We start from the raw sequence: 27154 nt of genomic DNA, 5'->3' as shown, positions 1-27154 counted from the left end.
TACTGACAATTTCTTTAATTCAGTGTTGCCAGTTTCACATACAAATTCCGTCACAACACCAGCTAAATTTGTTAATTTGTCGGTTGAAGCAGTTTTAGTGGATGAAAACATAAATATCGTAACGGTCATATAGCAAAATGCTAAGCTTGTGACATATGTGTGAGGCATTATCAAGGTTTAGTTGTTATCAAAAACAAACAGGTTTATCATTCCTGTGAATATCAGCCGTTATGTTCTAGTGAAACAATAAGAAAAATCTCTTTTTTTGCACACTCACTGTTGTCATAAATGTTTCGAAAACTTGAATAACTTACGGGCAGGGCCGAATTTACAAATGTGGAGGCCCGGGGCCTTTTTCCCAGAAAACAATTTTGATACTGTAGTATGTTCGCATTGGTTATGTCCCTTATGAAATTTATGCTTAACAATCTGGATAGGGTTTTAATGACCAGAAGTTGGATTTCAACTGCTTGAAAACCATCATAAGCGAAAATTGGGATTAATGGGTGTGAGTGACAAAAACCTATTTTTGAAAAAAAAAGGAGTTTTTCACACAGGCCCGGGGTCTTTTTTCCAGAAAACAATTTTGATACTCTAGTATGTTCGCATTGGTTATGTCCCTTATGAAATTTATGCTTAACAATCTGGATAGAGTTTTAATGACCAGAAGTTGGATTTCAACTGCTTGAAAACCATCATAAGCGAAAATTGGGATTAATGGGTGTGAGTGACAAAAACCTATTTTTGAAAAAAAAAAAAGAGTTTTTCAGTTTTCCAGCATCATTTTGTTCTTAATAAATTGTATGGAAGACAAAAAACGCACAAGCCTAACAATCTTTTAAGATAACACTCTAATTTAAAATTATAAACCTTTAATTTTCATAATCTTGGGACCATTTCATCGGTTTCTCATAATTCCTTAATATAATCGTATTTTGTGGGTGGCCCTAAACTGTGGGGCCATGGCCCCTTAGAACCCGTCAATACAATTATTGAGCTTATTTGAAACTACCTTGCTTACACGTGATCAAAACTAAATATGTCCAAGCACAAGAATATAAGTAGGAGAAGCGTGTTTGAAAGTAGCGAACATGTCAAAACAAAATGCTCACGAGCATCAGAGTGCTGATTTATTCACACTTTTCGTGCTGGCGAGTAAACGAAGCCTAACTGATACGTGAACGTGTTCGGAGCTGTTCAGACTGAATTGTGTGTCTGGAAAAAAAAAAGCTATTTCTGCTCCGAAATTTCAGGTTTTCAAGGGTTTTTAACAACAAACCTTAGATTATTGTCGATTTAATGGATATACAATCAAACCTCCATGGGTTGATATCTGAAGTAACCATCGACTCATGGAAACATCGAGTAGTGGGGCATATTTCTGCTGTTTGAGGGGACCATCGTAGTAACCATGAAATTTTGTTTCTAGTATGGTTTCATGAGCCGCTAACAAGCCATGGAACATCAACCCATGGAGGTTTCAGTGTACAATTGATTTATATGTCAAAACCCTAATAAATCACATATTGTTCGATTACTCGCGAGTAAATGTTCGCGAACTTTTTGCTATTCTACGAATTAAAAAAGCACATGTTTTTTTTTAAGATTGCATAATATGTTGTCACACAATTTATTGAAAATGATTAAAAATTAAAACAAATGCTAAGACCTTTACAACGGTTTGAAGTAGTGATGGGCAAAAAGAATCGGATCCGTTAAAAAGATCCGGATCAGTCAAAAGAACGAGTGATTTGTGGCTCTTTTTAAGTGAAAGTCGGTTCATTCGATCAGCACGGATCAGACGAAAAGTGACAAGGAAAAAGAATGAATCGATTATTTCCCTTATTCTTCTTCGTTCGTTTCTTGGCTTTACAATAAGGCTTACAATGTGCTTTGCGGGCCACAGCACAGATGCAAACACAGTTTGCTGCAGCTCCTCACTGTCAGAGTACACAGCCATACAACTAATTAGCCCCGCCTCCTTGCATACAGGAGAAAAAGAATTGAATCCTGAGAAAATTGAGAGGATCTCTCAAGTATCGCTCTCTGTAACTATCATAACATGCTGCACATTATGAGAGACTGTTTATCGTATACTACTACAACTTTGATCAGATTGGGGGGATAGTAGTGCATGATAAAACCCCTCTAAACATGCTCCAAGCCTGGGGGACACTATTGCTATTGGAAGTTCGTGGATTGTTTATCGTACCAGTAAAGAAAAACATCTATCCCCAACGGTAAACAAGCGAGAAAAATGGATTTTATCATCGCTCTCTCTATGGGGCTCTCGCTCGCTGCTTCCATTTATCAGACTTGTTACACCTTGCGATACAATGACGATAGTGGATCGCAACAGATGGGATGTTTTTCTTTGATCGTGCTTCATACTCAAATGCGCGAATTCGGCAATGCCTGCAGGAGAATTATAGATTGAGATATCTTCCTTTTGGTTCGGGTAGGTGAATCGACCGAGTGTATTGTGAGATTCTGGGGAAGACTGAGAGAGCGAAATATACGAAAGACATGTCGCGCAACAGGGAGAGAATTGCTCTTTTTTCCGTTCGCTTGGTTCAATTTGCTCTTCTTATGTGCGAGCCACTGAACCATTCAAAAGATCCGGTTCACTAAAATGAGTGATTTGGATCGGATCCGTTCACTGAAATGAGCCGTTTTTCCCATCTCTAGTTTGAAGTACGAGAGGAACCATTATTAGCAATAAAATTAACGTTTAAATTGCATAAAATTAAAAAATTATGTTTTTTTCGTTGAAAAAATGTGTTATACAATGTTTAAAATGACAAAATTAGCCATAACAGCATGTGAAAAGATTTGGAATCGGTTGAGTGTTCATGAAGTTATGGTAAAACAATGATGATTTGGAGAAACTGCTGTAAGACTATGTTTGATTTTGAACAGTTTTGATGTTCTAAAAATTTTTGAAAAATTAAATTTTGAAGACATAAAATTTTGAAGACATCAAAAATCATGAAAATTAGTTAAAAAAATAACATGGTTTGGAGGACTTCTTTAACTATAACTTGAAAACTAACCTTCAAGTCCCTGTGCCACCCCTATATCTTAATGTGTTTGGCTCAAACTTTGAGGTTTCTCTTTTTATGTGATTTAAATTCAGTAGAGTCTACGAATTTTTGATTTTAAATATTTTAAAAAATAGGCCGCACTAATCACGTTTCTTGAAAATGCAAATGTAGCTAGTAAGATATTTTTTGAAGATGAGCGGTTCCACAGAAAATGACAACTTTTTTCCCAAATTTCATTTCTATATATTTTGATTTGGATGAAATTTTGCACATGCTTTCTTTATGCCCAAAAATGCCTTTTTGCATCATCGGCTCGCCATTTTGACTCTAGGGGATTTTTTTTTTATTATCGGACAATTTGGGCCGAAGGTTCTCCGATTTGCATGAAATTTTCACCAGAGGTAGAGCTCGTGGATACATGACCATAAGTGAAATTCAAAAAAATTATAGTGGCCTATTTTCCCGGAAAACTCTAGATGAATTTTCACGATTTTTCTATATACCTCAAACTTTGAAAATTCATATCTCCTGAACTATGCATCGTAGAACAAAAGTTTTTGAGTGAAATCGAAAGGAAATTTTCTCAGCAATTTATTAAAATTATAAAAAGAAAAACATTTCTCAGAAAATTTTTCACCATGGAGAAAATTGTCGGAAAAATAGCGAAAAAACTATCGTCTGTATCATGAAAAATTTTCAAAAAAATATTTTTTGTTTCATCAATCTATACTCTAACTTTCGTCCATAGACGCCAAAGTGGTATCTTTTACCGTTTAGGCGACAGAACTGAAAAACCGATGACCACCCGCACGCTTCCCATAGAAAAATTCGTTCTATTGTGGCCCTCATAACCGTGCGCTAACAGCGGCAGTAATTTACACGCATTGTAAGAGTAACGCAGTAAACCATCCTTTCCTTTCCAGTCAGAAGAAGCTTTTCGTCAATCGGAGCACTCTCCTTTGGTCTTTTGGGTGTTTTGTATGTCCTTTTTTCGTAACCTTTACTATTGAGACCAACAGTCTTTAATTGAAAACGATCCTAACATTTAATAATATAGGTAATAGGAACTGACCCTCAGCAAGCATGAGAAAATTCACTCACTCACCCGAACGCCACCGATGAAAAATAGCAACAAATCTGCTGCTATCGAACATTAAGTGATAGCTGAACCGTCCTAGGCGGAGTGCAGCATGAAAGCGTCGAAACCGATTGTGTAAAAGCGACAATCGGAAGGAACGCGAAGAGAAGTGAATACCAATACACTTGTATCTGCGAGGCACGAGTTAATGCACTTAGCATCCATTCGCCGAATGCATTGAACTGACTGAGAGGATTCCTACTCACTGAATCATTCCGTGGTGTGGACTGCCAGTCAGTGAACGCTCATGAGCACTCAAACATGCCATTCGAACGGAATCAGAATGTAAACAATCATTCCTGGACAAACATTTCAAAAGGGCACATAGACATTGGTAAACATCGGCTTTGCAAGCCGCTGTTGAACCCAATTCAACTCGATCACGCTCACCAATACCACTATCAGGAAGAGCTAACACCAATCTATTTCATTGATGGCTGCTGTGGAATATTCCACTGCCAGTCAGCGTGCAGCCTCTACAGTTGGCGCCAACCCAACAGCGCGCCAGACTGTATTGAGAAGCGTACGCGCGTAATGAATAATTATTGTATGTTTTGTCTGGCCGTATCGTGCGCCTTTATAAGGCGCCCCATTGAATTTGTAAGAATGCAGTTTCTTTCGTTTCTCCACCGAGTAGGCATGCTGCCTCTCAGTGGTAATAAATCTGTTAAAGTGAAGCCGTTCACTTGATTTGCCGTCCGTTGTATCGTAAAAGACACAACGTAGGAAAGACGTCCTGGCCGAAACAACATATTAACAATATACTTATAAGTTTTCAAAGAAAGTGGATCTTGAGATTTGATCCTTCAAACGTTACCATAATGATTGATTGTAACAAGAACTTCCCGTGCGGCTTTCATAGAGGCTGTGAGCTTTAATACTAAATAACGTTGCTGATGAAGGGCACACAAAACACCCAACTGACCAATGGAGAGTGGTCCGATTGACGAAAAGCTTCTTCTGACTGGAAAGGAAAGGATGGTTTACTGTGTTACTCTTACAATGCGTGAAAATTACTGCCGCTGTTAGCGCACGGTTATGAGGCCCACAATAGAACAAATTTTCCTATGGGAAGCGTGCGGGCGGTCATCGGTTTTTCAGTTCTGTCGCCTAAACGGTAAAAGATACCATTTTGGCGTCTATGGACGAAAGTTAGAGTATAGATTGATAAAACAAAAAATATTTTTTTGAAAATTTTTCATGATACAGACGATAGTTTTTTCGCTATTTTTCCGACAATTTTCTCCATGGTGAAAAATTTTCCGAGAAATGTTTTTCTTTTTATATTTTTAATAGATTGTTGAGAAAATTTCCTTTCGATTTTACTAGAAAACTTTTGTTCTACGATGCATAGTTCAGGAGATATGAATGTTCAAAGTTTGAGGTATATAGAGAAATCGTGAAAATTCATCTAGAGTTTTCCGGGAAAATAGGCCACTATATTTTTTTTGAATTTCACTTTTGGTCATGTATCCACTAGCTCTACCTCTGGTGAAAATTTCGTGCAAATCGGAGAACCTCCGGCCCAAACCTGTCCAATAATTTAAAAAAATGCCCTCTAGCCTTACTTTTGAGAAGGGCCTAAGAAAAAAATCCTTAATAATTTTCAAAATATTATAACTTAGAAACGGTTTGTCCGATCAGTTTGGTGTCTTCCGCAATGATTTAGGTTATTGTTGGGACTATCTGGAAAAAATTAAACACTGTAAAAAAAATGTTGTAATTTTTTATATATCGAAAATAAAGCTTAAAAATCAATTTTCTCAAAAATCGTATATTTGATTTTCTTTATTTTTTTATATGTTAAAGTAGACAAAAAATGAAGTCTTTTGCACAGTGGGTCAAGATGGAGAAATCATGGACAAAAAAGTTATGATTTTTTGAAAAAAGGTGAATTTTTGAAAATGGTCATAATAAACTTTTTAAATATTTTTGAACTCGATTTTATGAAAGTACGCAAAATTTACAACAAAAAAGGAACACGGAAAAATCAGGCTAACTTTTACCGTTTTAAAGATACAGCACTTTAATACAAAATTATGATACAATTTTCAATTTTCGGTCATTATAATATAACTTAGAAACGGTTTGTCCGATCAGTTTGGTGTCTTCCGCAAAGTTTTGGGTTATTATTGGGACTATCTGGAAAAAAAATATACACCGTAAAAAAATTTATTTTTTTATATATCGAATATAAAGCTTAAAAATCAATTTTCTCAAAAATCGTATTTTTGATTTTTTTTTTTTTATATGTTAAAGTAGACAAAATATTAAGTCTTTTGCACAGTGGGTCAAGATGGAGAAATCATGGACAAAAAAGTAATGATTTTTTACAAAAAGTTTGATTTCTCAATATGGTCTAAATAAACTTTTTGAATGCTTTTCGACCCGATTTTATGAAAGTACGCAAAATTTTCAACAAAAAAGGTATATGAGAAAATTTTTCTTATTGCTACCGAAACATTTGAAAAGTTTATTATGACCATTTTCAACAAATTCACCTTTTTTAAAAAAAATCATTACTTTTTTGTCCATGATTTCTCCATCTTGATCCACTGTGCAAAAGACTTCATTTTTTGTCTACTTTAACATATAAAAATATAAAAATAAATCAAAAATACGATATTTGAGAAAATTGATTTTTAAGCTTTATATTCGATACTAGTGGTCCCGGCAAACTTCGTCTTGCCATCAAGTAGGCTGTTTAAAAACGCTATGGATCTTCCCATGTAAAATGACAGTTCCGTTCACTCTCGTTTTTCCTCACTTTTTCGGTGAATATTCTGCTATTTTTATACATACAAACACGTCGGAACCCTTGAGGAACAAAACGTAGAAATTATCATTCAAATACGTTGACCCGTTCGTAAGCCATTTCGTGACATACAAACACCACTCCATTTTTATTTATATAGATATAAAAAATTACAACATTTTTTTACAGTGTATATTTTTTCCAGATAGTCCCAACAATAACCTAAAACTTTGCGGAAGACACCAAACTGATCGGACAAACCGTTTCTAAGTTATATTATAATGACCGAAAATTGAAAATTATATCATAATTTTGTATTAAAATCGCTGTATCTTTAAAACGGTAAAAGTTAGCCTGATTTTTCCGTGTACCTTTTTTGTTGTAAATTTTGCGTACTTTCATAAAATCGAGTTTAAAAATATTTAAAAAGTTTATTATGACCATTTTCAAAAGTTCACTTTTTTTCAGAAAATCATAACTTTTTTGTCCATGATTTCTCCATCTTGACCCACTGTGCAAAAGACTTCATTTTTTGTCTACCTTAACAAATAAAAAAAATAAAAAAATCATAAATACGATTTTTGAGAAAATTGATTTTTAAGCTTTATTTTCGATATATAAAAAATTACAACATTTTTTTTACAGTATATATTTTTTTCCAGATAGTCCCAACAATAACCTAAAACATTGCGGAAGAAACTAAACAAATCGGACAAATAGTTTCTGAGTTTAAATTTTTTGAAAATTGTTAAGGCTTTTTTTCTTAAACCCTTCTCAAAAGTAACGCTAGGGTAAAAATGACGAACCGATGATGCAAATAGGCATTTTTGGGTTTAAAAAACGCATATGCCAAATCAAAAAATACAAAAGTAAACCGACATTCGAATTCAAATGGAACCGCTCAGATGTCTTATTTCTTAACATCGACCACCAATATAAACAATGTTAGATTATGTTTGAAATACCGTTTAAATTTATGACCCCTGAAACCAACTATGAAAATCAAGTTTTTAGAAGTGACTTACTTTTTGAGTTTTACTGAAAATACCTTAAACTGTGAAATAAGACTTAAGGTATGCAATTTCTCAGGTAAATTCAACATGCTTTATAGTAATTTGTTAATTTTGACAACATAATCGTTTTTAGCAATTCCATTTTTAGTAAGAATAACATTTGCCTTGTTTATATTATGTGAGGCTTTTATCTTCTGCAGTGTCATCTATACTCACGCATTGTTTCGAAAAACTTCCGCATGATCAAATCTTAATTTTTCTAAGCTTATGAATATAAGTAAGAAAAGCTTAATAATAAGTATCGAACATGTCTGCTGAACCAGAATAAAAACGAAACAAAATGCTCGCGAGCATAAGAGTGCTGATTTAATCGAATCTGTCGTGCTCGTGAGTAAACTCGGGAGGGCTACATTGATTTGTGAACGTGTTCGGAGCTGTTCAGAGTTAATTGCGCTTCTGAAAAAAAAAACTCTGACATTGCTGGCTTGCAAGGTTTTGCTACCAACTGGTGGTTTACTGCTGCCGATTTGATGGATGTACAATTGATATTGATGTGTCTGTAAAAACCATAAAAACTCACACCTTATTCGGTTACTCGCGAGTAGTTCGCGAACTTTTGTTTTTCTCTTTTGGTATATTCTCCCGAGCAGGTAGTACCAATATATCCGTGAGTCTGTCATGTTTGTTTAGCGTTGGTTTAGGTTCGTGAAGTGCTTCCACCACTGAGCACCATTTATTAATTGAAAATGTTTCAACGAAAAATTAAACTCTCTAAGAATTCCTCCTGTATTCAGAACCATGACGTTGCCGCTTTTTGTGCGCTTTTTTTTTTCACTAAGCAAGTTTAAAAGGATTGTTTTTGAAATTATATCCCAATTTCAGTAAAAAAAAACTATTATCTTTAGAACACATAATTTATATTGACAAAACTTCTGCAAGAAGTTTAAATTTCTTGTTTAGGAAAACTGACGGATCATTATAGGTAGTTATTTAAAAGATTTTTGAGACAAATTTAAACAAATCAGAGGGTTTTAAAAAAATCTGCAAATGTTAAAACCTAAACTTGCGAAAAATTATATTTCCTTGAAAAGATATGCCAAAAATTGTCCACTTTGGATTAAAACAAATTTATCAAAGTAGCTGGAACAATTTACTCCAAAATTAAATTAAAAAGTTTTGACTAGGCGAAATTTTTAGTGACAAACAAAGATTAAATTTAGTGTACAATCAATTCCAAAACTATTGTAAAAGAGTTGTTACCGTACATGTACGGTAACATCTTTTCTTTATATTTAGATGTGGGATGGTAGGGAATCTTCCATGTTAAGTTCGCTAACGTCCAATTCAAATCGAGAGATGGTGTGGGTACAATGAGGCACTCATTGGTAAGTGGGCAGCGAGCTTCATTTGTGTGGAGAGCCGGATATCGAAAATGAGCACCGCATTCGGGAATTCTGAGTGACCAATGAGACGAGGATGAGCGAGGAGTCGCTGAAGGAAATGGGGGAGTTTGTGTGAGGCAATAGACGGGACAACAGCCCAAGAACGTTATCTGTCGTATTGCGGCCCACGTGCCGTGGGCTGGCTCGAACGCCGTTCGGAAGAGTTTTATTACGGGAGTTCGCCACCGCAGATTACCTATCGGTTCTCCAGTTACTGCCGCCCATAAAGTGGTCACCGGAACACCGTCAGTTCCAGGCGCCAATCGGAGATTACCGATGGCAAGTCACCCCACCAGGAAAGACTGCTGCTGTGGCCACGACGGCCGAAGGCAACCGGACCAACCCTTGTGTGAATGTGATCATCAACGAGACCGCTATTGGGTCACCAAAAGCTGGAGTATCCAATCAGCCAACCCCCGCCCCCCTTTGGGGTAGATACTTGGGCTCATCAAGGAAAATCACCAACCACACCACACCATCAAGCTATGCCGCCGTCGGATGTATGTGAGTGTATTCCCACACAGCTTTAGCAGTCACTTCAATAACCTCAAAGCCTGTACCGTCGTCTCGGAGATTTTCATTAAAATAATACCAATGTAAGTTGCTTTCTTTTTGTTAGGCATCCCGCATTCGAAACCTCCCCTCCACTAAACGCCCTGGGACCCGGGAGTAAAAGAGGTCTTTTGTGCCCGACCCGGAAGCTGCCGTGGCTTTAGACCAGTCGCTTGGGGCTTAGGCGGTCTCCTTCTGGGCCCGAATATCACTCCCGGGGTCAAAAGACGTTTCAGAGTTGTTAGTTAAACTTTCCTCCGAAGAAATTGTAGAACAACATTGTATTTTTTTAGGATTCCTGCTCAAGATACTGAAATAAATTCTACTAGTATGTATTCAGTTTAATTTGTATCGAGTGAAAGATTTCTCTGAGAATTCTTCCAAGAAAAAGATTCGTTCCAAGGATTCGTTTAGAGCATTTTGCAAGATTCACTAAAGAATTTCCTCACGTTTATAGCATGACGACAGGAAAAAGTCCTTTATTTTCTACCGAATCGATGTCAGATGTCTTTTGTTGAAAATCTCGGATCATTAATTTGAAAATTACTTCAAATAAATAACTTGTCTAAGTTACTTTACGTATCATTTGATGTTTCTGATTATGCCTCGTACTTCTGTGTGATTTCATGATATCAAATTTCCAAAACTGTACAAAACTTTTATTGAATGGAGAATGTCATCATAATAACACATATACTCGCGCAAATGTTACTCTGACGCTTAACAAGAAGCCATGCGTCTGCTGAATGAAATGTTCATCCCCATAATGAAACTGACAGGGCACGTTTGCCGAATTTTCATGTGCACGGTTTTGGATTACGAATTAACTCATGAAGCAGCTTTCGTTCGTGGAGCTGGAGCTCAACCTTCAGTCGGTTTTCCGCCCAAAACTGGGGGACAGAAGGGGTTTGTCACAAAATTCATGGAAATATACGAAACAGGAAATTCCGGCTCTTTTGCCGTTATCGTGCACTCGCGAAATATATGACGGTCATTTGTTGCAACTCTGATGATGCAGCACCGCGCGGAGAATGTGTTGACCTGCATCAGCTTATCTGTATGTGCTTTCCTGTTTCTCTGCGGAGCAACTGTTCAACAATGAGTTACAAGGGTTTTAGTGTAATACACGTAGCCATAATTATGAACTAGTAGTAAATTACATTCCTAGAGATGTCGAGGCTTGATAACGATAGCTCAAAGGAACCATAATACAAAACAATTTCAATATTCACATTTCACTGTTGGGGAAATAAAAATCTCAAATAATTAATTTCTCGTACATGGCAATACTCATCATATGGTCGATACACAGATCATGTAATACGAACTACACCCCTATAGCACAGACAAACACACGTAATAATAAGTAGATGAAAAAACCGAATTTAGTACTATACCATTTAATTCCACTAGAGTTTGTATCCTTTGACAGATACGCGTATTTCGACCTCAACTGTAAGGCCGTCTTCAGTGTCGTGTACTAGACTCGACAAGTCGAGTCTAGTACACGACACTGAAGACGGCCTTACAGTTGAGGTCGAAATACGCGTATCTGTCAAAGGATACAAACTCTAGTGGAATTAAATGGTATAGTACTAAATTCGGTTTTTTCATCTACTTATAGGTATTCTACTAAACAGCTCGAAGATTTATTATCACACGTAATAATGATAAAATTTCCATCGACCACTCATTTAACGATCATCACTATATTTCAAATCTCACAATTAGAGGCGCACGAATCGATTTTCTTCGTGTTTGACGTTTCACACTACTGCCATCTGCAGAGATCTGCACGAAATAGTATTTGCTGCAACATGTTGTATTGTGAAATGGGCGATTTTAAAGAAATTTGTTCAAAGTTTCACGTCTGTTTGTCTGTGCCTGTAGATTCCGATACTTGTTATACTACGATGTTTGTCAAACGTGAAGTTTGCACAAAATGATCCCATGTCACATGTATGTCCGACTAAAAAGCAATTTCAGATGACAAAAGGATTAAATGATTCCAAATGGGGCCACTCCATTTGTCTGACTCCAACCGGTCATGTCATCAAACCAAGCGCCAGAACTATGCACTGGATTATTGTTGAGTTTGATATCACCATACCCGTTGATTGCAATTTATCTTCCTCTCTACATCATACATTTGTACCATAACTACGCTCATACAACATTCCAGTCCATTCCACGCGTATACAACGTCACGAAAAACAATAGCATCCGCTTCGCTGCAACTTGACTAATTGTTTGAAATTTCTCTTTTTCTCTTTAACTTTTTTTCTCGATTTTCAAACTTCCATACATCCACACACCACTTCTCTCGATTCGTGTGCACGTGAAACTTCGTAACCGCGAAATATTCCATCAAAAATCGGGACATCGCACAAATACATTCCTCCTGAAAACACCAACTGTATATGGTCTGCCAACACACTACCACTGCCACCTTGAAAAACCCCGAAACCAAACTGGCAACACTGCAGCGTCGGGTGCCGATTTCATTGTAGACGCTTCGGTCGGGGTCGCCGTTGCCAGTGCGTACTCGGACTCGCGATCCCGTATGGTGCAGTATTTGGAACCCCTGTCCAGACCTACCAAGGCACCAAGTAGGTTGCATTGATTTGACTTTTTTGTGCTAAATTACACACCCATACACACACGTACACAAACGTTTGCCCTTAAAAACGATAAACTAAAATGGCCCATAACCTCATCAATAACCTCCGTTCCACGTAAACAATAGAAACGCTGCAAACTGTCGCTCACGTTCTCCTACACTCTGTTTTCTCATTTGGTGCCAGTCCACTGACATCTTTGCCTCTCTATTTGCTGTTATTTCATCTAACTGTCACTGTGGTTGCCAAAGCGGCGTTGATGTTCGGCCAATCAAACCTGAGATATCTATGAAGCTACTCACATCCAGTTTGCCGGATAGTCCCCACTCAGAACGGGAAACCTTTGTTTGTTTTGTCAATGTTAAGCGTTACTCTGGTACACTTCATACGCGAATGTCACACTTTTTATACGATAATTAACACATCGATGTTAGTCTATTGTTCATCATGTAGAAGCTTATCATAATAATTTAAAGCAACAATGATAATATTGAAATTGCACTGTAGCTGATAAACTAGAAACGAATAATATCATCAGAGCATCTCAAGCAGCGCTACAAAATGGTATGTCAAATATAATATATATTTTGCAACTTGCCATACTATTAGTAACTCAGCTGGAGATGCTCTTATGGAGACACACATATCACAAAACAGCGTTTTACAGTTTGTGTTGTAGTGACAGTAGTTAGTAGGAAAGTAGTGTTGAGCTTTTAATGAACCTTATTTTTGCTTTATTTGCCAAATGGAAACAAACATACAGATTTTTCATTTATTTTAAAACTATGCTCTCGATTTTATTCAAATTGATATTTTTCAGTAACTTAAAATTGTAAAATTGCAATGTTCCAGAAAACAACAATATGCAATTGGAAGTAGGCCTTTGCCAGTGAGAAGTGTTTTTTTTTTTTGGCAGGCTATTGATTTCATACACTGCACATTGACTTAGCAGGCCTTGACTTAGATTTGATTTGCTTTTTCAAGGATATAACTATGCAAGGTACAACCAATTTGCCTGAAACGTGGGATAAAAACATAAATTCTCGCGGAACATTACTAAAGGACCTATCTAATATTGAGAGGCTCTCTTTGTTTACTTTCTCTTTCATTAATAACTGAGTCACATTAACCTCTTCTGTTGCGTTTTTTGTATGAAACGCTAGTCAAGGAAATTGACTTTCGATCTATAGTGAAAAACTTCCCAAAATCTTTAGTGTTCCACTGTTCTAATCGAAAGAGAACGAGAGAGGAGAGAATCTCTCATTTGTACATAGGTCCTTTAGTAATGTTCCGCGAGATTTCTCTTTTCATGAGCATATCAAACCGAGCACCATAATAAAAAAAACATAATCACAGTCAAATTCATCAAGAAAGTTTTTAACATTACATATTTTCCAAATTTAAATTCTAATCGTCTACACACGATACAATTTAATCGTGCGTAGACTACTCTTTGAACTTTGATCTACTATGACTCCAATTGGTGCAATAACCGAAACTGATGCATATATCCTACGTAATTTGATGTGTATTTTGTAAGGTTTCCATAAAATTGATTGATGATAACTGTGTGCATTGAAAATAGTAGTGAGGAAAGAGGACTCATTTTCGACCCATTTATACGATTTTAGCTAACTTTGTATGGAAATCCGATGATTGACACAGAATTCTTGCACGTCGAAATTAAGTGCTTATCCCCTACCGTAATCCGGGATAACATTGATCATTTTTTTTACCCTTTCTCAAAAAAATCATTTAAAGCAAATTTTGCAAGTTTCATGTTTTGAAACAAGTACTGGCACCCATCGCTTGTGACTGTATATTGTATTTTGTTCTTGAAAACTTTTAACTTTTGACCCTTACGAGTCATTCATTTTTTGAGTTATTTTAAAATTAAAAACGCCCGTAATCGCGGAATACTCCTAAAGGTAAACAATTTCCTAAGGATATTCTGCATTCTTTATAGTTATTCATTAATATCGTTAAATTGAGCTCTTTTCAATGTATTCGAATCCTCTGTGCAGAACCTGAATTGAGAAACAAAAAAGTAGATTGGAGTACCTTTTAATTCCGCCCTAATTGCTTATTCGTGGATACGAGTAACTGACACTAAAGAAGGCTGCAAGTGGCAGTCGAAATACGCGTATCTGTCAAAGATAAGCAATTAAGGTGAAATTAAAAGCTACAAGGTACTCCAATCTACTTTTTTGTTTTTCGATAAGATGAATATACGTACATACAACAAACCGACAACGGAATAGTTCATGGTGATGTCATATTTGAAGTATAATCCGTATTTCTCTTGCTTATGCTTTGCAGAACTCATAGGAAAAAAAAATCATTGTTTCGAAAAGTTGAGAAATTACGCATGGTCAAATTTAATTTCCGCAAAACTTTAATTTCCTTAAGCTCATAAACATAGAAAAAAGAAGGACCATTCATGTAATGAAAATCTTCCATCGATAAATGTTGATTCGAACTATTTACAAGAAGGGCCTTTCCGATCAGTGTTACTCCGCTGATCAATGTTACCTCGTTTTATGGCACTTCTTACTACTTTCTTGAAAGCTGTTGGGTGTGCAGATTAAAATATTGATTTATCATTTTTTACTATTTATTTTACGCAAATGTATAATACAACACTTTGCTCTAAAAGTAAGTTTTTACATTTAATTTAATGTGTGCTAAATAACTTCAGCAGAAATATTCTTTTCAGGGGTCTTCCTGAACCCTTCTACCGGCAGGTTCATTTTTTTAAACACAAAAAAAATCACCATTTTTTCACTCTTCTATTTTAAGAATCTGTATCAATATTGATCATGGTCATATAGTTTTGAATATATTCAGATGTTTCTTGGGGGACCGACAGTCGCCATATAAAATTTCTTTGACCGCCATTTTGTTATTAGTCATTTTATCAAAAAACCTAAGATGTGGGCTATACAATGTCAGATTATAAGGAGCTTCTCTGAAAAAATCATACAAATCGGTTGAGTTGTCTCCAAGAAATATAAAAACAACAAAATTTTGTTTTTTGAAGTCTTTAAGATCTTCATACGACCATATTGGTACCAGAAACAAACATGTTCATTACTCTTAACCGGTTGCACCAATTTGCTTCATTTTTCCACAATGGACTCTCATTAAAGTATTGTTCCGAACTACGAATAATCGATGATGAACTCAGATATTTACGTGAATTACGGCAAAACGTTGGTCCCTCAAGAAATTTCTGAATATCTCCAGATCCAGATGACCGATGATCAATATCGACACAGATTTTTGAAATAGAAGAGTTTTTTGAGCGCTTGTAAAAAAACGATGGAAAAATATAAAAAAAAAAACAAAAAAAATTATCGCTGGTTGAATATATTTTGTGGTAGACTGAAGGTGAATTGGGTTCGATTCCCGGCGAACCACTGAAGAAAATGCGTGAGCCTATTCTTGCTCAGTGTCAATGTTCTCATAGGAGATTCTCCGTTGTATTTTCGAAATAAGAAAAAATTTCTGATTGAAACTGTTAAAACAATTATTTCATTTATAGCTGCTATCATTTGGCCCAGTAACTTTTTTCTTTTAATCAATCTGTTCTTTCGGTTTTTGCAGTTATTGTTGGAGTCATGGCTACTTACAATCTCATGAGAGGTTTTATCCTCTTATAAATATTTTTTTATATTCGTGCTTCAATAAATAATTGCATGCATTCTCAATATGTTTTTCTTTTTCTAAATAAATGCTATTCTTTCAAATTCTGTCACGACCAATGTATCATAGACACTTCTCATATTATAACATTTGTATTACCTTTTTCAATCAGCAAAGCTTAATCTAACACCAATCCCTTATCTCAAGATAATACTAATGTGGCATCCAATGATCAATTATGAAACCATTCGACCTAATGACCCTTTCGGTCTAATCATTCGTTTGGCTTTTTTACTTCGGCCTAATGACCTAGCATATAGCAGTGCTTTCAAACAAACGGCCCACGGCACCTTTTTGCCTATTTAATTTAATACTCAATTTAAACACAAATTTCATGTTCTAAGAATAAGCGAATGCTGAGCAACTGCATTCTAAGCACTCATTTTTAGGAATTGGAATAAACGTTAGAACGGTTCTCTATAATAACCTACCTTAACATGGTTCTTTTGAGATTCGTTATGTCAAAACTCGAATTTTAATTTCTTAATTAGTGCAATTCAATGTGCAATACAATTGTTTGTTTTCAACTTCAAGGTCAAATCGGTCAAACAAATTCTCATTAAATAAGGCTGATACAAATATTAATTTTCTTTTATGTCACCCCCCCCCCCCTTCGAAAATCCGAAAATTTTGAAGGGGAGAAAAAAAAAAAGATTCATCATTTTTTTGACATCAGTTAGGTTTTTTCAATTTACAAGGTAAAAAACAAGTAAAATAATGATCCAGAGTTTAACAACTATCATTAAAAATAAAAATTCGAAAAAATAACTTTTTTTTTCATTTTTATTTTTTTGTTCCTTATTTATTTTTATCCCCCCCCTCGTACCTTCCAAGTGGTCTCGGACATAAAAGAAATTTAATATTTGTATCAGCCTAATAAGTTGAATTATCTCAAAATGCTTGGCTTAAGTTACACCAAATTATGGGAAGGATTTGAACTACATCCTGGTAAGCTTATTTAAAAAAAAATAAGATGATTTGTCACAAAATCTTGGGCAAAATTCTCACAAAATCCTTTTTTATCTTTATTAACGAGTTTTTTAGCCCTGGGCTAGGTCATCTCGGGACCAACGGCATTACTTCCCTTCCGAAGGAAGTCGTCACTATACCATTTTTGTCATAAGTGACAAACTCTTTTAACTAAATAGGATAACAATGTTTAATGGTTTATATTTATGCATATTTTTGTGGGCATGCATATATCGTTGGCTTCGTGGCCGTGCGGTTAGTGTTACCAAGCATTTAGCCGCATCGAGTCAAGGAGTATGGGTTAGTTTCCCGCTTCAGTCCGGAAAACTTTTCGTCAGGAACGTTTTTCGACTGTGCCACTGGGCGTTGCATGCTAGTCCGTTGTCTAGTGTGGTACTTCCTTCAAAGGTCAAATCTTCCACAGGAAGCATTAACGGCGAGTATTTTTCTTTTGTTCTTCGTTATACTTTTAACTTAAGATAAATAATTCAATTGGGTGGTCATAATTTTATTGATTTTGTGTTCTGAATTTAAAAGTGGTTGGTTAAGCAGTAAAACCCCACGCAAACTTTTTCAACGTTTCTACAGCCGTTAGAACTGTTTTACACATAAATCTAAAAATGACCGGTTTGTTGAGAAAAGGAAAGAATGTTTTTATATTAAATTATTGTTCATGAAAATTATAACAATCGATACCTCTCCTGCGCTTTTAAGCTAATTGAAAAGCAAAACTGTTCTTCAAGTACATAGTTTAAAAAAAAAAGTTCGCCGAATTCGTCATACACACTTTTCTTTAGTACCGTAAAACGGGGTATCTTTGATAAGGCGGGTAACTTTGATAGAGTGAAACCCACCATATACTAAAGGTAATATCATAATTTCTGATAATCAGTTAAGCAAAACGAATGCACAAGTAAAGGGTATTGGTATTACATTTTCTGTCAGAGCTATTTTTGCTGGAATTAAAAACAATTTAGGCTTTGTATTCAAACATTAAAAAATGATAAGATTTCAGCATTTTTGAAACGCTTTCAAGCAATCTATTCTACTATCACTTTTCGATGAAATTTTGGTCACTAATCCTTTATAGTAGAACTTGAATCCGGTCCCAAATCACTTAGCGAAAAGCATTTTTACAATTTGGGACCAGTTTTGTAATCAAAATCGCCTAGAGGTATGCAATTCCTTATAAAGTTGTCGTGATTCAATCAATTTTAATTGAAACACACTTATTTGTATTCCAAAAACGATTGATATATGTTGAATTTAATATCGAAAAATGAGAACTAAAAATTATGCATTCAAAAGTTTAGTTTTATACAAGTTCTCATAGACATATAGAAGTGTTTATCATGTTTGTGTCAACTAATACATATGTGTAGGTGATTAATTCGTATGAATTATGTGTTTTAATGCATAAAATCGAATCTCTTTCAACATTGTCCAAGTCATTTTCAACTAAAATTATATTCAACAGTAGGTTGGTTGTGGATCATGGACGATCACGATTTGAGAGAAATGCTTAGCGATAGACACCAGTCACACCACTTTATGATACAAGTTTCTTACCGCCCCACTGTGTGACTTACTTTGCCGAACAGTTTTTTTTACTATTGAAAACCCTCGTACTTCTTCACTGAAAGATTTCATTCCAATCACACGCCGTAAAAGTTCTATAACTCACGAAATCTTATGAAATTTCCTCAACGACCGCGTATAATTGAGAACGTAAACAAAGTTCAATACGTCGTACTGAGAAAAAAAAGCTGGTGCGCATCAATGTGTGCACGATACTCGGCGTAGAAAACGGTTCCTGCTTTGATTGTGTTGTTTTCGCTGCCATGATTGTTCGGTCAAAAGGAATTGTGTTTGAATGTTTGAGCTGAATTTTCAACAATGAATTTTATAAGAAATTAATATATTTCATCATACTGGAAAAATTGAGGGAGATGCCCGTAGATCTATATATTCTAGTAAAACAATTTATTATAGCGTTGCTATGTTGTATTTTAACCACTCACTATATCACAGTGAGCCGTAAGTTGTAAGACGAATCTGAAAACTGATAGCAACAGAAATGAAAACGATACGACGAATTGAGAATACGGCAAGATGCAATTTCATTGCATTATTTCCAATAAAAAAGATCAAGATTTATCAAAATCTTATTGTACAATGCGAAAGTCGTTTTGGCAAAAAAATGTTTGGCATCGGTTTGTGTCAGCATCATCCACAGCAATTCTGGGAAATTTTCAGGTTCTCACTGATCAAAGCTTAAAACGATAGATACTAGCACATCACCCTATGATTCGTGAGCCGAGTTAAGTGCTCATGCTTCCGCAAGAGCAACGGTCCTCTTTTTTCAATCCGTGATTTTTACTTTTGATACGCAGGAAACCAAAAATTAATAAAATATAGTAAATTAGGTACAGCTTTTAAGTTAAAACATGCTGCTCATTTGACAAAGTTATTTACGTCATCTAAAAATTGATATTGCGCTCAAAAATGACACTGACCCATCTTTCCCCGGGTTTTCCTTATAATATAAAACGAAGTAAAATTATATAAAAACCGAGACATTGTTTGTAATTTTTTCTTTACAATTTCTAAATTTAAAAAAAAATCGTCACATGTTCCAAGTTTTGAATTTTAGAAGAAGAATATGTTGCTTCCGAAAAGTACATAGCGTGAACTGAATTATTCTGCTTCTTCTTCTTCTTCTTTTGGCATTAACGTCCTCACTGGGACAGAGCCTGCTTCTCAACTTAGTGTTCTTAAGAGCACTTCCAAAGTTCCACAGATATTAACTCAGAGTTTTCTTTGCCAAAGTTGCCATTTTCGCATTCGTATATCGTGTGGCAGGTACGATTATGCTCTAGGCCCAGGGAAGTCAAGGAAATTTCCATTACGAAAAGATCCTGGACCGCCTGGGAATCGAACCCAGACACCTTCAGCATGGCTTTGCTTTATAGCCGCGGACTCTAACCACTCGGCAAAGGAAAGCCCCTTAAGCCACCAAAGTAGCTGGATTCTAAGCACACATTTTCAGGGATTTGAATAATCGTTAGAAATGTTTCTCATAAAAATCAAGCTTGAAAATACTCTTTTGAGATTCGTTATGTCCAAATTTAATTTCTTGTTGTGCTTGCTGCATTCTCTTAGTACCCATGTCATAATTCTGTCAGAACCTTTTCGAAGGCATAATCCTATGCAAAGCTCTTTCAAAATTCCAAGATTTTTTATAAAATCTTGTGCTCCATTCACGTAGAATACAGGGCTAGATTCTTACTAAATTTCTGAACTAGATTATGCAACCTTGTACATAATGGTGGGGCTCAAACGCAAAGGGGGGTAACATTTTGGTCGGTTTTAAGTCAAGAATACTGAAAATTCTACTGTTTTCAAGCTTTCCTTAAGTATTTTCGGTCCAACTGAAAAAAAAACAATTCGTAGAAAATTGACTTGATTTTTCAAGTCCCATTCGATTTGTATGGATTGAAAAATTGCCGAAAAAAACTTCAAACTCATTTTTCTCAAAAGCAGTTTTTTTTTGCTTCTAACCCTCCCAAACGTATCTTTTCATTTTATTTTTTTCAAAAGAATTTTTTTGATTGCCTGACTTTTTACAAAAAGTGATTTCTTTCTGCACTACACAAAATGTGGTCCGCCACAAAATATTGTTTCTGAAATTTGGCATGCGGTTCTAGAAGGTTAGGCAGGCTGTAGACCGGGCCTTTGTTAATTCTCTTTTGCCTTTTAATTTTGTCTCATAGTACGAAACCGAACACTTTCATTCTAAATAATTGGCATTCGTTCCCAGGGTCTAAGATAGATAATTTGAACACAATAAAATAAGGGTGTAATTAAACAACGTATTTAAAAATAAAAACAATCAGAGTGAAGACAGGCTCCAGGGGCGCTCAACCCATTGGGAGATTTGTGCCAGCTATTTCATGAAATTAAATGATAAATAACATGCTTTCATTAGGCTTCAGTCTTTTTTCATACTAAGAACTAATCGTACTGTAGTCACAACCAAATTTTGTGACACACTCAACTAAGTTGAATAAATTGACTCACTACACAAGTACACACTCAATGGCGATTCAACAAAATGTGATCGGATTAACCACGTTCAAACTCCATTTCGACACGTCCATTCTGGGCTGCAATTGCTTTCATCGTCGTTTCATTGAATTTGTGTGTGTCTCTCTGTCGCGACGAACGGTAAAAAGAAAAATCCAATTAACAGTTAACTGTAATCAGTTTAGTTCACGTTTTAGCATCAATGAAACAAGGTCGCTTCAGAACAGACAAAAAAAAACGATATCAAATCGCTCTCTGTGTCCATCTGTCCGTAGCCAGTCAGTGCTCGTCTCATCGCTTCACTATTTTCCTTTCAATGTTGCTATTGCTATGCTTCTGTATCATCATGCTTTCCCAGTGCATTCCATAAACCTACCCGACTCTATTTCCATTTACTCACGTACAGAGTTTCACCGGAAAACTAAATACTCTCCCTGTTGTGACCTCTATCCGACCAGACGGAAGAAACAAGATTATATTAGAATGTATTTCTCTTATATGATTTTTTGTTATATCTATAATTGTTATGAAACATGTTCCGTTAGTAGTTAAATTACAAAAGTTTCAACAAAATTTGCATAAATAATACGAGAACATAACAAATCCTGCTATTTATAATTATAAAAAAATATTATAGAATGTGTTTCAAGGATGTTGAAAAATAACGAAATTATTGCTGTTACTGTTCAAAACTTTCAAACCAGACGGAAGAAACAAGATTATAACATAATATGTTCCCCTGATTTGATGTTGAATTTAAAAAAAAATCTATAAGAAGGAAAAAAAAATATTATAATCTTGCTATGTGATTCTGGTTAGGATCAGATGTTAATTACAAAAATTAAACTCATTAATGCAATATCAAAAATATAACAAATGTTATTATGAATCTATTATAAAACTGTAACAGGTTAAACACAAAGCCATCTCATGAAATTAAAACAAATTTTGTAATTTTTAACATTTGTTGTTAGAAGTGTGTAATAACATTGTACTGCGATTCTGGTCGGGTACTGGCCCCAGCATAAACCAGTCCCAGTTCAAATCTCCCTCCTCATAAAACCAACCCAAACGCGGACAGGACTTGATAAGCTTTTTCCACTGACCATTTTGTTTTCTGCTCTTTTTTCTCTTTCTCATCTTTCCATTTCCCCACGGCTCTACAGAGTGTGATCAAACGTTCGTGTCCCGGAGTGGCGGTCCCTCGAATGGTACCTTCAGCGCCCCGATGCTCGCCAACCCGACGAACCATTCACGCCAGTGTCTGTACATCTTCCTAGCAGGTCCCGGCCAGCGAGTTGACGTCACCTTCACGTCGTTCAACCTAAGAGGATCGCCACCGGAGTAAGTATAGTGAGGTTTGCGATTTCGGCGATAGTTTTAACCCGTAAATACCAACAACGAACTAAATAAGCTATAAGTGCCATAACTGGGCGACTTTCTAATATTTACAGGTACAATTTTCTTCGAAATCAATGGAATTAGTTGTGCATCTCTCCTCTGTAACATCCCCAGTTTTCCTGGCATCAGAAAATCTTATCTCTATTTCATTTCATTTTTTTATAAATTCACTTATTAAGAAACGGTTTCAACTGATCAAAGATAAAAATTTTCAACTATTCATAATAAGTAATTCATGTTTTAACTATACAAATATCTTAAGGCCTCCAATATATTTGTAAGTTTGTGCCTCGAATCCTGAAAACTCAACAAAAGCTTTCATGTGGGGTAAGTTTTCTAAATAGATTTTATGCTATTCAAAGAACCTCAAAAATAACTTTTTGTATCATCGATGTCATCTAAACTACTTTGAAGATAGTCTTCGAGATCACACATGTTCTACCGTAATTTATATTCACTCTAAGCATACGGTAGACATGTGTTTATGCCCATAGTTCCTTGAAATAGTGCTAACAATCGTTTACTGTGTTACTGGGTTATAGTAGTTACACATTTTATAATACATTTTATTTATTTATTTTTTATTGATTTTGAAGGGCAAAACCGATCTGAAAAATCCTAAAATAATTACGGATCTTGCCCCCTTAAATGTCGCTTTTACTTTTGGAATAATTAAGCGGAATGTTTTGCATGTACGTGCACAGAAAAGGGACAACTCCGTTTAATATCCACGGCAGACGTTACCTCCAAATATCATTAACTACTAAGATCACGAGTACGTGCTAATTTACTTCAGAATGGTCATTGGTCATGCATTCGCAGCTTTTCATGAGGCCATTAATCTCCACCAGCATCTCAACTAGAGATTATTAACTTAGGCATTCATACTGAGTGACCAGACCACTTAAGTCTGCCAGTTGGTGATACACTAAAAAACACTGCTCTTCAGATTTGGAACAGCTTGTTTGAACAAAACACAAGCGCATAAGGGCAACAAAAAGTCTATGACTCACACTTTAAATTTTGTCTCACCTTTTTAGCTCACTGTTTATTTTGGAGTTGAAAACATTGTGTATTAAGAACAAACCGCAGTAATAGAAGCAAATTCAGCAAAATGTCGTGCTCATAATTTTTGAAGAATTTCATTAAATAAATTGCGTTATTCTAGTGAATTGCAGAAGTGTCAACATATAATCCATAAAAAAGTATATATTTTACTATATTGTATATTATTTTTTAAGAATACCAATGTTCCATTCAATACCGACACCAAAACGAATGCAAACACAGTCCAAACTAAACTTTAGTCTCAAAAATATCATTAAAGCGTGCGATAAAAACGATTGAGAGTATTTTGTTTGTGGTTTCAATGTGTATATTAATCTTTCTGCGAGCTTCATTCCTTATTTGTTGGAGATTCTTTAAGACGTTAGATCTAACGCTTCAGACGTTAGATTCATCCAGCCAACATACTAGAACGCTTAGATCTGGCTAATCCTTCATCCAGCCAACATACTTTTCACATGCAAAAAATACACTAAAATGTGCATAACTTTTTTGTTTCTCGATGGATTTTGTTGAAATTTTCAGAACTTCCCGAAAAACTCTTCTAGTTTATGGTCCAGGACACTTGGGAATATGGTCCACGTGGTTCCGGAGTTATTCCGGATTGTCTTGGGGTACCAAAATTGGCCACATCGTCCATTCAACGGATATCTCAAAACCCAGATGAACTAGAAGGTTGATGTCTTCGGCAAAGTTGTTCAGCAAACTAAGGGCTATCCGTCAGTAACAATCTTAATTGGGAATTTATCCGCTAGGTGGCGCTAGTTACAAATTTTCTTCAATCTTCTATATCTCAAGATCCTGATGAGCTAGAAGGTTGGTGTCTTCGGCAAAGTTGTTCATCAGACTAAGGGCTATCTGGCAATAACAAAATTAGTTGAGAATTTTTCCGCTAGGTGGCGCTAGTAACAAATTTTCTTCAATCTTCTATATCTAAAGATCCTGATGAGCTAGAAGGTTGGTGTCTTCGGCGAAGTTGTTCAGCAGACCCTAAGCTATCTGGCAGTAACAATCTTAATTGATAATTTATCCGATAGGTGGCGCCAGTTACAATTTTTCTTCAATCTTCTATATCTCAAGATACTGATGAGCTAAAAGGTTGGTGTCTTCGGCAAAGTTGTTCATCAGACTAAGGGCTATCTGACAATAACAAAATCAGTTAAGAATTTCTCCGCTAGGTGGCGCCAGTTACAATTTTTCTTCAATTTTCTTTATCTCAAGATCCTGATGAGCCTGAAGGTTGGTGTCTTCGGCAAAGGTGTTTAGCAGACTAAGAGCTATCTGGCAATAACAAAATTAGTTTAGATTTTCTCCGTTAGGTGGCACTAGGTACAAATTTTCTTCGATCTTCTATATTTTAAGATCCTGGAGAGCTAGAAGGTTGGAGTCTTCGGTAAAGTTGTGCAGCAGACCAAGATTTATCCGTCAGTAACAATCTTAATTGGGAATTTATCCGCTAGGTGGCGCTAGTTACAAATTTTCTTCAATCTTCTATATCTCAAGATCCTGGTGGGCTAGAAGGTTGGTGTCTTCGGCAAAGTTGTTTAGTAGACCAAGAGCTATCTGGTAGTGATTGGGAAATTATTCGCTAGTTTGCGCTAGTAACAAATTTTCTTCAATCTCCTATATCACGAGATATTGATAAGCTAGAGGTTTGGTGTTTTCGACATAGTTGTTCAGCAGATCAAGGATTTTTGGGCAGTTGCAAACCTTATTAAAAATTAATCCCCATTATATATCTCGAGATTCCGATAAGCTAGAAGGAAGGTGTCTTCCGTAAATTTGTTCAACAGATCAAGGTCTATTTAGCAGTGCAACATCCGGTTGAGAATTCATCCACTAGGTGTTGCTAGCAATAATGTTTAAATCTGTTATATATTGAGATCGTGAAGAGCTAGAAGGCTAGCGGTAAAAAATATTAATGATAATTCATCTGCTAGGTGGCGCCAATAACAGTATTTCTTTTCTATGTATTGAGAAAGTTTATATGTTCGGCAAAGTTTTTTTTTTTATTTTGGCATGGTTTGATTTTGACAACACGGGAATACATATGCAAAACAATGGATCATGGGTCAGTCAACAATCGTGCTAATCTCGAAATTTCTGTGAGCCGTCTTGAAACTTACCGTGTTCACGCTACCGCTGGAAGGTTGTTGTCTACAGTATATATTTCTAGACTGCGATGGTAGAATTTTTGCTATCCTTTAATCCTGATAAAATTCCTAATATTTTAAGAATATACTATCGGCTACGATTATCCCTATAGTTGAGCAAAATAATTAAAATCGTTTAATTTTTATTGAGAAAGATATTTCACTAGAAATTTCCCGAATATCAAAACGTTTGTTTGAAAAAGACGTTTGTGGGGATTTTTGTTTTTCTCCATTATGTACAACCGGTACTAAAAATATTTCTCTGAATATATTTTTAATATCGTGAAGTGTATAGTTTATCTGGCCAATTTTGCCGTACAAAATTATTCCATATAGCTTTTTGAGTTATATATATATATATATATATATATATATATATATATATATATATATATATATATATATATATATATATATATATATATATATATATATATATATATATATATATGTATATATATATATATATATATATATATATATATATATATATATATATATATATATATATATATATATATATATATATATATATATATATATAATATATATATGCACATAAATAAAAAAGCTATATGGATAAACTATACACGATATTAAAAATATATTCAGAGAAATGTTTTTAGTACCGGTTGTACATAATGGAGAAATATATATATATATATATATATATATATTTTTAATAACTCAAAACTCAAAAAAATCAACAAGTTTTGTTATCTGTGACATTATTTGTTATTACTTAAGCATTTACTTGTACTCAGACTGCTCTAACTTTAAACCTTAGCGGTGAGCATCAAGTTGAGCATTTAAACCGTTGTCTATAACATTTCCGTTGGATTGTTTTAAGGAAGATTTTTGTTGCTTGAAAAAATCCTAAAAGACCGATATTTTAGCGTACGAGGATCTTGGAATAAAATTCTTCCTCAAAAATATACGGCAGCGCCACTAAAACTCAAACCAACTTGATCCCTATTAGGTAGATTTCACCCATCCAATATTATTTGTCGAAAAACTAACCTTCCTGCTTATCATGTTGTTAAATTAGATAAGTTCTATGAAAATATCACTAATGAGTAAAATTGGAATCAATTGGATTACCAGCTCACAAAATTCAGAATATTGGAGAGGTTACTAGCACCATATAGCGAATGAATATTGGTTCAGTTTTCCATTTCAGAATGCCCTTGATGTATTGAACATCCAGTGTTGG

At 35.2% G+C, this 27154-nt stretch overlaps 1 protein-coding gene across 15 annotated transcripts in view; it reads left to right on the top strand.

The window, feature by feature from the left end:
• Positions 1-27154, top strand: part of LOC5576365 (bone morphogenetic protein 1) — a 540800-nt gene that overhangs the window by 448242 nt on the left and 65404 nt on the right. For 14 of the 15 annotated variants that reach the window (XR_002498631.1, XR_002498632.1, XM_021837567.1 and 11 more), the window contains exons 5-6: positions 12431-12553; positions 22489-22666. Coding sequence is in view for 13 of the 15 variants with exons in the window: in XM_021837567.1 (XP_021693259.1) it covers positions 12431-12553; positions 22489-22666 (301 nt within the window). In the remaining 2 variants the exon portion in view is untranslated. The remainder of the gene's footprint in view (positions 1-12430; positions 12554-22488; positions 22667-27154) is intronic. The other variant, XM_021837569.1, reaches the window with a different exon arrangement.

This window comes from Aedes aegypti, chromosome 1, assembly GCF_002204515.2.
Source record: "Aedes aegypti strain LVP_AGWG chromosome 1, AaegL5.0 Primary Assembly, whole genome shotgun sequence".
Lineage (NCBI taxonomy): Eukaryota > Metazoa > Arthropoda > Insecta > Diptera > Culicidae > Aedes > Aedes aegypti.
Note: the sequence above shows the minus strand (reverse complement) of the source record. Positions and strands in the feature narration are given on the sequence as shown.